The 12,514-nt window shown below is 42.9% G+C and overlaps 2 protein-coding genes across 2 annotated transcripts; both read left to right on the top strand.

The window, feature by feature from the left end:
* Positions 1-2,839: 2,839 nt before the first annotated feature.
* LOC137277164 (uncharacterized) lies at positions 2,840-5,561 on the top strand. Its single transcript, XM_067808838.1, has 3 exons — positions 2,840-2,947; positions 4,205-4,405; positions 5,338-5,561. The coding sequence occupies exons 1-3, from the start codon at positions 2,875-2,877 to the stop codon at positions 5,529-5,531; spliced, it is 468 nt and encodes a 155-aa protein (XP_067664939.1). The 5' UTR covers positions 2,840-2,874; the 3' UTR covers positions 5,532-5,561.
* Positions 5,562-10,118: 4,557 nt separating this feature from the next.
* Positions 10,119-12,215, top strand: LOC137279101 (uncharacterized). The gene is made up of 3 exons (XM_067811577.1): positions 10,119-10,191; positions 11,165-11,368; positions 12,046-12,215. Exons 1-3 carry the CDS (start codon positions 10,119-10,121, stop codon positions 12,213-12,215), a joined length of 447 nt encoding a protein of 148 aa, XP_067667678.1.
* Positions 12,216-12,514: the final 299 nt, after the last annotated feature.

Here is a 12,514-nt window from a genome sequence, read left to right as displayed (position 1 = left end):
AGGGAGAGTTAGATGGTGAACCAGTAAGACCTGACGTGTTCATTAAGGGAGAGTTAGATGGTCAGCCAGGACCACTCGATTTGCTCATGAATGGAGAGTTAGATGATCAACCAGGACCACTCGATGTGCTCATTAAGGGAGAGTTAGATGGTCAACCAGGACCACTCGATTTGCTCATGAATGGCGAGTTAGATGGTCAGCCAGGATCACTCGATTTGCTCATGAATGGAGAGTTAGATGGTCAACCAGGACCACTCGATGTGCTCATGAATGGCGAGTTAGATGGTCAGCCAGGATCACTCGATTTGCTCATGAATGGAGAGTTAGATGATCAACCAGGACCACTCGATGTGCTCATGAAGGGAGAGTTAGATGGTCAAACAGGACCACTCGATGTGCTCATTAAGGGAGAGTTAGATGGTCAACCAGGACCACTCGATTTGCTCATGAATGGCGAGTTAGATGTTCAGCCAGGATCACTCGATTTGCTCATGAATGGAGAGTTAGATGATCAACCAGGACCACTCGATGTGCTCATGAAGGGAGAGTTAGATGGTCAAACAGGACCACTCGATGTGCTCATTAAGGGAGAGTTAGATGGTCAACCAGGACCACTCGATTTGCTCATGAATGGCGAGTTAGATGGTCAGCCAGGATCACTCGATTTGCTCATGAATGGATAGTTGGATGGTCAACCAGGACCACTCGATGTGCTCATGAAGGGAGAGTTAGATGGTCAAACAGGACCACTCGATGTGCTCATTAAGGGAGAGTTAGATGGTCAACCAGGACCACTCGATTTGCTCATGAATGGATAGTTAGATGGTCAGCCAGGATCACTCGATTTGCTCATGAATGGAGAGTTAGATGATCAACCAGGACCACTCGATGTGCTCATGAAGGGAGAGTTAGATGGTCAAACAGGACCACTCGATGTGCTCATTAAGGGAGAGTTAGATGGTCAACCAGGACCACTCGATTTGCTCATGAATGGCGAGTTAGATGGTCAACCAGGATCACTCGATTTGCTCATGAATGGATAGTTAGATGGTCAACCAGGACCACTCGATTTGCTCATGAATGGATAGTTAGATGGTCAACCAGGACCACTCGATGTGCTCATGAAGGGAGAGTTAGATGGTCAAACAGGACCACTCGATGTGCTCATTAAGGGAGAGTTAGATGGTCAACCAGGACCACTCGATTTGCTCATGAATGGCGAGTTAGATGGTCAGCCAGGATCACTCGATTTGCTCATGAATGGAGAGTTAGATGATCAACCAGGACCACTCGATGTGCTCATGAAGGGAGAGTTAGATGGTCAAACAGGACCACTCGATGTGCTCATTAAGGGAGAGTTAGATGGTCAACCAGGACCACTCGATTTGCTCATGAATGGCGAGTTAGATGGTCAGCCAGGATCACTCGATTTGCTCATGAATGGAGAGTTAGATGGTCAACCAGGACCACTCGATGTGCTCATTAAGGGAGAGTTAGATGGTCAACCAGGACCACTCGATGTGCTCATTAAGGGAGAGTTAGATGGTCAAACAGGACCACTCGATGTGCTCATTAAGGGAGAGTTAGATGGTCAACCAGGACCACTCGATGTGCTCATTAAGGGAGAGTTAGATGGTCAACCAGGACCACTCGATTTGCTCATGAAGGGAGAGTTAGATGGTCAAACAGGACCACTCGATGTGCTCATGAAGGGAGAGTTAGATGGTCAACCAGGACCACTCGATGTGCTCATTAAGGGAGAGTTAGATGGTCAAACAGGACCACTCGATTTGCTCATGAATGGCGAGTTAGATGGTCAAACAGGACCACTCGATTTGCTCATGAAGGGAGAGTTAGATGGTCAACCAGTAACACTTGACGTGTTCATTAAGAGAGAGTTAGATGGTCAACCAGGACCACTCGATGTGCTCATAAAGGGAGAGTTAGATGGCGAACCAGTAACACTTGACGTGTTCATTAAGAGAGAGTCAGATGGTCAACCAGGATCACTCGATGTGCTCATAAAGGGAGATTTAGATGGTCAACCAGTAGCACTTTATGCGCTCATTAAGGGAGAATTAGATGGACAACCAGTAAGTCCTGACGTGTTCATTAAGGGAGAGTTAGATGGTCGACCAGTAGCACTTGACGTGTTTGTTACAAGAGAGCTGGAGAGCTATGTTTACACATGGGCCGTGTTGTGCGAGTAAAGCAGGGATATATCTTGTACACTTCCAGGGATTTACAAACACCATCAGATGACAAACATAACATTTAAGGTAAACGCCTCTTCATTTCTAGCGCCGATAAAGTAAATTACAACAGTTATCCATGCATTTTTATCTGGTTTTTTTATCTGGCTAGGCAAATTACGAGCTGTAATGACTTTAAAACACATGGTAGGCGAAACTGTCTTCGTGTGTAGAAGCATCACTGACTAGACATTGAGCAATTAGACCATCCCATATTATATTTTCTTCAATGAATGTGAACTTAACATAGATCTCTCTGAAAAATAGCAGCGAATGAACTTCTTTACGCACTTTAATCGGGTTTGTGTACAAGATGGAATTCATGGTCGCGCTCTAAACGTTCTCAAAATGCTTTGCAAATGTGTTTCCTCTAGGTAGCAGAGTGTATTACGTGATTCTGAAAGTAATTAAACTAACAGAACAAGCCCAGGTATTAAGGAAGGGAGCTGGTGTATTTGTCAGAGTGACCTGTGATCATTATGACCCGTCCCAGTCAAGATATTTACATAAGGTGTGTTTACATGTGGGTAAGTCCTATATAAAATCGAAGAGCCTATAATCGCCCATTGTAAATCCAGCAAGTCTTCCTTGCCTACTCTCCAGTACTTCACACTCAGCAAGCATGGGGCCAGCAGTTCTTGGCTTGCTTTTGGGATGCCTGGCAATCACCAACGCACAAGTGACAGAGGATGGGTGTAAGTAGAAAGCCTGTTTAAGTTTCCATGAGTTCTGCTGTGCTTAACCTCGGCATTTGAGATAAATGCACTGATAGTGAGGCATCTGCACGTGTGTGCGTGTGCGTGTGCGTGTGCGTGTGCGTGTGCGTGTGCGTGTGCGTGTGCGTGTGCGTGTGTAAGATCTGATTCATCCTAAATATCCTTTCATTATCAGTGACTAGTTTGTCACCTAGTGCAGACATGGTTGCTGTTAGTACAAACTTGCAGCTAGTTTCTGAATGACGATCACAGATCCAGGTATCTTACCTCTCTCGGGCTGAGACACTATACGCCTGACCACGAAGGTGGCCCTGTTCTTGCCAGGATAGATCATCGCTTAAAACTTACAGTTGTCTCTAATTTTATAACGCTCTCAGTAAGAGTGAATGAATATGGTTTTTCGCCGCCTTTAGAAATATTTCCACATTGAGAAGATTGATAACTTGGACACATTCTACCCAAGTGGAGAATCGAAGCCGCGTTTTCGAAGTGACAAAGCGAACGCTTTAACTACTTTGCTACCCGAAAACCCTCTCGGAGCGAGGTCGCCCTTATCCACTTAGTGACGCTGTACCGTACTGACCTCTCCAAGACACAATGCGACGACTGTTGTACATATCATTATCTGCAGTCTGTTTGTTAAGGGGTACAGAGTTATAATGGAAGATTATCAAAGGTGGAACGGTTCCAGTAGTCATTCCAGACGCGAGGTATACCTATCGGGGATTGCATGTCATGTAACTGGGTCAGTGAACTTTTCATCAACGAGCAGAAAACTCGTATATATATTATTTGTACATCACACCATGATTAGAAAATCACAGTCCACTTTGACGGATGGCAATCGCGGCGATATCAGCTCTCGCTGAGCAGATACTGTGTTCTACCATTTAAGCTATGGTCAGCGCGACCACGTCAACTACCAATCTGGACCACTTCATGTAGAACATCCCTGTCGTCGCACTCGTGTCGTAAACATAGTATGACTTGGGCACTTACATAATATTCTGTGTATTACCAAAGTCTGCAAATTGAGGAAAATGAACCAAAATCTACTTTTAAACACAAACTGGCTACCCGCCGTCGTCGCATGTAGAACGCAACGTCACAGAGGAAACGTGGGGGTCATAGCATTGTAATGACGTGACGTCACCATGACAAAGTGATGTTTTGCCCAAGGGCATCGTATTCAAAATATTCTGTTGTAACTGTTGGTATATACACGCTGTTTTCCAGACGCAGCTCTATGTCAGAGTAACCGAGGCAACAGCTACTACGTGGCTCCTGGCTCGGGCTGCAAGAAGTTCATCATGTGTTATGGAGACTATTACAGCGGACTTCTTCAGTGCCCCGAGAAGACTCTCTTCAGCGAAAACTCTGAGAAGTGTGAAGATGACACGGATGTCGACTGCCGGGAGTCCTTCATCCAAAACCCAGGTAACATGTCATGTGTTATGTTTAGTAATTTGTAGGTTGTGCCCTAGATCTTCATCTGATAGTTTTACAGAAACCAAAGACTGTATGAAGATGCAAATGTTGAATTTGTTTTTGTTTACAATTCAAAATGTCGAAATATGTATCGTTGATAAACAGTATCCCGAGTTCTGACTTTCTACAACTCGACAGCGCGGGAAAGTCCGTCACAATTTTAACAAATTGCTTATACTGTAAAATGTTGACAGTTTGAACAATATTATAATTCTCTACTTAGCTATTTCATATATAACTTAAACTACAAGGATCATTAATTATCGCCAATAACTGTCGAAAGGTTAAACGTTAGCGTAGTGGACACCTTATACATTTACTGCAGGACTAGTTGACCATAAACGTGTAATCAGTCCTGACTCCTTGTGACGCTAACACGAATCAGAACAGTGCAATGTACGGAAACAAAACACCTCACTCACCATTAAAGATAAATGGCAACAGAATTGTGATGAATATGTTTAATGATATTAGCCAACGTGAGAAGAATGAGATATTCTTGTGATGTCAATGAGATGATGATGATGATGATGATGATGATGATGATGATGATGATGTCGGTTTCTATGTGATAACGTGTTGATACTTGTAACATTCACCGGCAGTTAGTTCAGAAACAAGCTACGAACTTATGAACTTCAATTACAAACCTTCAGCCACCTTAAACCTATCAATGATAGAAAAAAAAACAACATTTATAAACCTTTGCTTTGTTTAATGAAATCATGGTGGGTCTATTTTCCTTTATCGCGACAACTGTCAGATACGGTCTGCTACTGAGACCCACCAACACAAGTAGGCAGCTGACATGAAGGAGGTAACGTTTCTAAGCGCCTTCTGTCTAACGCTGTATTGTACTATAAATGTGTTTTTGTTTCCAGACTGTGTGACCGGCGTTGATCCCTACAACTGCTCGGCCTTCACGTACTGCCACCTCGGCACTGAGTACAAATTCAGCTGCAACCAAGGACTCTTCTACTCAGAGAGCAAGCTCATCTGTATGTACCCAAATGAACTGACGGACGACGACAGACGCAAGTGCAACCTGGACAATAACTTCTACAATACAAAATAAACAAAATATGTCTTTATTACACTCTGAATAAAGCCCAACAGACAATAACACCTTTTCAATTATTATTATACAGGCGAGAAATGGTTTACTCGCTGGCCAGTTTTGTCTTTGTTGATCAAACTTTATGGATAACAGGTTCTTTTATTTCGTGAGTGTGAAGTATCGATTAGAGATACGTTGTACCGTTTTCACCTGTTTTGTCATGTGTGAGAGTATATGTCGTTGCCAGTATGACCTGGCAACGACTGTCTGAATACATGATGACCGCCTCGACATTGGCTGGCTGTACGGAAGCAGTTAGCAGTGATCATGAATAAACAAACTAACATTCTCATTTTCTCTAGTGCGTTATCATAGTGTATATGTCCACCCAAGAGCGTTATCCTCCATTTAATCGCCCTTGTTTCGGGCTAGGGCCACGTTCCTCCCTCCTCACTCTGAACGCTGTTAATCATAAGGATTGTCAGAATATTTGTTCCTCATTGTCAAGGCTTATGAGAAGGACTGGATAAGACCATGTTTTTTCATCGTCATGAAGGCAAGGTTCCCGTGTATAATCGTATGTTTGTTTCTTGTTGGAAAGGCTAGTGTTAATGTTGCCATATATAAGAGTATGTCTGTTTCTCATCATGAAGGTTGTTGATAAGGTTGCCATATATAAGAGTATGTTTGTTTCTCATCATGAAAGTTGGTAATAAGGCTGCCATATACAAGAGTATGTTTGTTTCTCATCATGAGTTTTGGTGACAAGGATTGTCATTTATAAGACCTGAAAGTAAATGGTCGCCACATACATGCTCACCATTGGTTTGTCAGAAGGTAAACGGGCAGCATATGACATTCACATCACAGATGGGTCAGACAGTTAACGGGCAGCACATGACACGCTCATCATGGGTGGGTCAGAAGGTAAACGGGCAGCACATGACATCCACATCACAGATGGGTCAGACAGTTAACGGGCAGCACATGACACGCTCATCATGGGTGGGTCAGGAGGTAACCGGGCGGCACATAACATGCTCATCACGGAGGGGTAAGAAGGTTAATGACCACCACATAACATGCTCATCACGGAGGGGTAAGAAGGTTAATGACCACCACATAACATGCTCATCAGCGTCTTGTCAGAAGGTAATTGGGCGCCACGTAAAATGCTCATCATGGATGTACCAGAAGATAAACTGACGCCACATAACATGTTCATTACTGGGTAAATGGACACCGCATGAAATGTCTAACTCTGCTGCACGTTGCGCAAGAAAAGCCGGTTTATAAGTTCTGAAACTGTGCGAAGGCTGGTGATAAGATTGTCGTGTAAAACACCATGTTTGTTAATCATTATGAAGGCTGGTGATAAGGTTGTCATGTATAAGACCATGTTTGTCACGTAGTACTCATTGTGCTAGTGATAAGGATTGCCAAGCATAAGGCCAAGTCGTCACGTGTAAGACCATGTTTGTTAATCATTATAAAGGCTGGTGATGAGACCTCGTTTCTTCATAATATGATCATCATGGGATTGTAAGAGGATAAATGGGTTACACATAACATGTTCATCACTGTTTTGTCTAAAGTTAATGGACACCGCATGAAATGTCTCGCTCTGCTGCATGTTCCGGTTTATAAGTTCTCGTAACTCGTTATGAAGGCTGGTGATAAGAATGACAAGTAAAAGACCTAGTGTGTTTCCCGTTATGAAGGCTAGTGATAAGGTTGTCATGTATAAGACCATGCGTGTTTCATTTTATGAAGGCTAGTGATAAGGTTGTCATGTATAAGACCATGCGTGTTTCATTTTATGAAGGCTAGTGATAAGATTGTCATGTGTAAGACCATGCGTGTTTCATTTTATATATTTTCTTCCTCGTTATGAAGGCTGGTGATAAGATTGTCACATATAAGACCATATTTCTTCCTCGTTATGAAGGCTAGTGATAAGGTTGTCATATATAAGACCACGTGTGTTCCTCGTTATGGACGCTGGTGATAAGGGTGTTGCGTATAAGACCATGTTTGTTCCTCGATTTGAAGCTAGTGATAAGGCTGTCATATACTAGGTCATGTGTCCTCTTTGGTATAGAGACTAGTGATAAGGCTTGAAAATCATTGTACCCCTAACTAATATCAAACCATCTAGGTAAGGTGTAATCCTACCATATTTCATGTGTAACTCTACTTCTTGCAAAAATAACAATCCAATGATAACAAAGTTTGTGATCCATTTGCTACGCTTTTGCTTAGTTTTTTTTATAAACTAATCGCTTCACAATCAATCTCTGGTCAAATCAACGAAAGAGAATAACCATACATAAAGGGTAATTTCAATCATACAAACACACAGCTGCCCATACCTCTTGATTTCAACTTTTATAATAGTTTTAGGCATCTAAGTTTCCCTTCAAGACAACTTTTGATAACTCGTTTCTCACAGGAAATATATTCAACACGAGACCAGTTTTATTACGTATTACGTTTCCAACAAAAGACTATTACGAAAGGTAAATAGACTCACTTGAATGTCAAGGCCATGTATGGCCGACTAACGAGTCTGATTGGCGATGGCTTTGGACAAAATGCCTGCTTTCTGTTGACGAAAGTGTACGTAGATGTTGCAGTAAGTGTTCAGACTCTTGGAATGCAGCTGCTGATCGGATGTAGCCCTATACACCTATAGGTCTTTCTAACGCAGTTTCAAATTAAGACCTTATGGTCTGAAACAACGCTTTTCAAAATTCAGCTTACGTCAACGCACTAAACAGCATACCATTCATATCACCATTTGTTCCCCCGTGCTCTGCCACCTCAATTCTCCAGATGAAATCTCGACTCGACAGTGGTCAAAACATCATCCCAATCTTGTCTCCAGTACTGTAGCTAATGTCTACACCAGGGCGTGCATGTCAAAGACTTAAAGCAAAATTGGGCGTTTTTTCAGGACGACGGGCCTCGGTCGGTTCCGTAAGTCCTGGAACTGACTGGACGTAATACATGAATTGTCAAACTGACAGTTAAGAAGCGATTCGAGTCAAGAAGGCGACCGAATGATGTCTTCTTACTGGCGCGATGTCACTCGTGGAGGAGCTGTCCGAGGCAAATCTCCCATGTTCCCGTTATGTTGAAAACGTCTCCCAAGAGCTAAGAACGTACTTCGATGGACACCAAAGTGTCTTTGTTCCAGTCTCCAGAGTACCAACGGCGTGGAGGCGCCAGTTGTGTCCAAAATGTCTTTGTTCCAGTCTCCAGAGTATCAACGGCGTGGAGGCGCCAGTTGTGTCCAAAATGTCTTTGTTCCAGTCTCCAGAGTACCAACGGCGTGGAGGCGCCAATTTTCAGTAAACCGAGGCATGACGTGCTCGTAGTTAAGGTTCTCCACAACATTCAGAGACTACAGAATAATCAATCACATAGCATGTTCCGGGATGGTCAGAGGATAAATGAGCGCCACGTGATATGCTCATCACTGTTTTATCAGATGGTAAATGAACACAACATAACATGGTCATCAGCGTTTTATCAGAAGATTTTAAAGTAAATGGGCACCACAATATTCAGAGACTACAGAATACGTAATCACATAGCATGCTCCAGGATGGCCAGAAGGTATATAGGCGCCACATGACATGCTTATCACGGATGGGTCAGAAGGTAAATGGACATCACATGACATGCTCATGGTGGATGGGTCAGAAGGTAAATGGACACCACATAACATGCTCATCACGGATGTGTCAGAAGGTAAATGGGCGCCACATGACATGCTCATGGTGGATGGGTCAGAAGGTAAATGGACACAACATGACATGTTCATCACTGTCAGAAGGTAAATGTTCATAACATGTTCATTACTGGTTTGTCAAAAAGTAAATGGGCACTGTATGAAATGTCTCGTTTTGCGAGAAAAGCCGGTTATACGTTCTTAACTTATTTGTAAACACTCTCACGTGAGAAACATGATACCATTTAAGGCAAATGCCCTTCAATTGTAACGCTGATAAAGTTAATTACAGCGATTTGTTTGTATGGCTGTGCAAATTGTGAGCTGTAATGACTTTAAACCACACGGTAATCGAAATTGTTTTAGTGAAGAGCGAAACCAGCAGTAAACGGACATTGAGTAATTAGACCAGCCGTAACTATTTTTCTGCAAATGGATGTGAATTCAACGGAGACCGTTACACAACTATATGAGAAATAGCATCGACTAAACTTCACTGCACAGCTGAATCAAGTTTGTGTACAAGATGCAATTCCCACCAACGCGCTAAACGTCTACGAAAAGCTGTGCAAATGGTGTGTGTTTCTGCCAAACAGGTAACTCACTTGGTGTATTACGTGTGTCGGGTACTAATTAAACTAATTGAACAAGCAAAGGCTTAAGGAAGGGAGCTGACACTCGTTTAAGTGTTCCCTGTCATCGTTATAGTCCCGCCCCATTCGAAATGGCGATACACTTCATTTCAATCGAGAATTTGCATAAGGCGTGTTCACTGATGAGGAAATACTATATTAAACAGGCCGATTACCGTTCATTTAAATCCAGAATATCTTCTTTGTCTTCTCTTCAGTTCTTGGGACTCAGCAAGCATGCTGCCAGCAGTTCTTGGTTTGCTTTTGGGATGCTTGGCGATGACCAGCGCACAGGTGGCAGAAGAAGAGTGTAAGTAAAAGTCTGTTTAAATTTCCAAGAGTTGAAATCAGCTTAACGTGGCGCTGACGCGATGCGCATGTTCGTGTTTGCGAACGCGTTGTGCATGTATGTTTATATGTAGATACTATATTCACTGAGGATACGAGCTTCACACAGTTGGCAGTGGCAGTCCCGGAATCCACACTCTCAAAAGTATACAATACTATAGACAATAGAACACTGCGTACTTTGACGCCATAGCAAAGCCGGGAAAACAGCTCCTGGTCAGGCCAGTTCTGCAAAAGCTACGGTGGCACCACAGCAAGGCTATTTTTCGTTCCACTCAGTATGAGAGCAGTTCAGTTTGACCACGTGAAGGCCCGCCTTCTGCAGAACAGCAGAGCAGTTATTGTGTTCTCGCTGAGCAGATATTGTGTTCTACCATGTAAGCTGTGGTCAGCGCGACCACGTCAACTACCAACGTGGACCACTTTATGTAGAACATCCCTGTCAGAGCACTCCACAGAGCGTCATATCGTTCACCCCACAGAGATTCCGGGTACGAACAGGTATACAGGAGCCCATGAATTTCGCACCAGGAAATGAACAACGCAGTCTCACCCAGTGCTATGGAGGACTGTAACGTGACGGAGCTATTGACATCAATTACTAGTTTGCCTAACCTAGACTCGATCATTCACTGGAGCGCGCAATGCAGGTACACTTTCATATTACATGTGCTGTGATTGATTGAATTCATGTACGATAGAGTCAAATTATAAACATCATCAGCTGATGGGAAATGTTGGCTACAACAGACCCGATGTAGACAGTCCCACGTGTTGACAGGACCTTCATGTAACTTCACTTGCTATCTAACGAATGAAATGATACCGAATTGTTACTGTTGACTATATGTGAGGTAGTTCGATCACCTTACTTATCCTGCACTGACATGTCTCACTCGATGTGCAAGGTGTTATGTGGTATATGTGCCTTGCAGACTCGGTTCTCTGTCGGGATAACTACGGTGACAGCTGGATGTACGTGGTCCCTGGATCGGGGTGCAAGAAGTTCATCAACTGTTACAACCAGGACTACCGTGGAACCTTACAGTGCCCCGAGAAGACACTCTTCAGCGAAAACTCTCAGTTGTGTGAAGACGAAGATAAGGTCTTCTGTCAGGAACCCTTCAACCAAACCCCAGGTAACGACGAAACATGTCACATCTATTACTTTGTAGAACATGCCAAATGTTTGAAATGCTAGTCGTTTGTACCTCTTTAACGGTGCTTTAGATTTTCAGCTGATAATTGTAAAGAAATTAGAGTTTTCGTACAAAGGTGCCATTGTTGACTTTCTTTCTGTTTACAATTCAAATTGACGATATAAACCCGTGGATAAATGGTAATGTGAGTTCTGACCTTTGTTCGTTGTGGGTTGCGTGAGAATACTCAAGGGAGCCATGACCATTTTCACAAATTGCTTATTATGTAACACATGTTAAATTTGGGATTACTATTGGTATTGTGTATTCAGTGCAGATTAAGTTACCAGATTTATTAATGATATAAGCAAGCGATAAAGTTAAAAGCTGTAGAGCAACGGTAACAGAAGTCCATATTGTTGTGATGAGCGTCACATGATGGTGGTGCTGACGTCATTTCCTTCTCGGTTCTCTTTCCACATATACTTGAGATTTTAATCTCATTACCTCCCACCATCCCTGAGAACACACTGAAGTGACTTTTAACTTGTTATAGTTTATATTTGTTTCTCTAATTCACCAAATCGCCTAGTAATGTTGAAAGGACGATGGTTTCTTTTCCACTGTGATATCCGTGACACGCTGTATTGTACTATAGATGTGTGTTTTGTTTCCAGACTGTGTGACCGGCGTTGATCCCTACAACTGCTCGGCCTTCACGTACTGCCACCTCGGCACTGAGTACAAATTCAGCTGCAACCAAGGACTCTTCTACTCAGAGAGCAAGCTCATCTGTATGTTCCCCGAAGATCTGACCGATGACGATAGATACTTGTGCGGTGCCTAATCACACCTGTCCACCCGGCAACAACGACGAACAGGATTCAAAATACACAATGTTTTCTCTGAATTCCGAATAAAGCTCATCACATCATGATAAAAGTTTCTTGTATATTTATTTCTACAGAGAAAGTTATACTAGTTTATTCGTCTGGTCACTTTTGTCTTGAGTGAGCGACAGAGAGCCGTTGTCACGATTTGTTGGTAATGAGTGCTTTAACAGTTCATCGAACTATCGATGGATTGAAATTGTTATGTCTTCGATAGCAATTAATTAATAGTAGAAACGAAGGTTTAGTCTGTAAT

This window comes from Haliotis asinina, chromosome 3 (genome assembly GCF_037392515.1).
Source record: "Haliotis asinina isolate JCU_RB_2024 chromosome 3, JCU_Hal_asi_v2, whole genome shotgun sequence".
Classification (NCBI taxonomy): domain Eukaryota; kingdom Metazoa; phylum Mollusca; class Gastropoda; order Lepetellida; family Haliotidae; genus Haliotis; species Haliotis asinina.
The sequence above is the reverse complement of the archived record's forward strand: the minus strand, read 5'-3'. Positions and strand labels throughout refer to the sequence as shown.

Excerpts from the sequence above, each read along its gene's own strand:
- LOC137277164 (XM_067808838.1), top strand. The coding sequence starts at position 2,875 with ATGGGGCCAGCAGTTCTTGGCTTGCTTTTGGGATGCCTGGCAATCACC. Across the intron at positions 2,948-4,204 it reads ACAAGTGACAGAGGATGGGT|ACGCAGCTCTATGTCAGAGT; the intron begins GTAAGTAGAAAG and ends GCTGTTTTCCAG. Across the intron at positions 4,406-5,337 it reads GTCCTTCATCCAAAACCCAG|ACTGTGTGACCGGCGTTGAT; the intron begins GTAACATGTCAT and ends TTTTGTTTCCAG.
- LOC137279101 (XM_067811577.1), top strand. The coding sequence starts at position 10,119 with ATGCTGCCAGCAGTTCTTGGTTTGCTTTTGGGATGCTTGGCGATGACC. Across the intron at positions 10,192-11,164 it reads ACAGGTGGCAGAAGAAGAGT|ACTCGGTTCTCTGTCGGGAT; the intron begins GTAAGTAAAAGT and ends TGTGCCTTGCAG. Across the intron at positions 11,369-12,045 it reads ACCCTTCAACCAAACCCCAG|ACTGTGTGACCGGCGTTGAT; the intron begins GTAACGACGAAA and ends TTTTGTTTCCAG.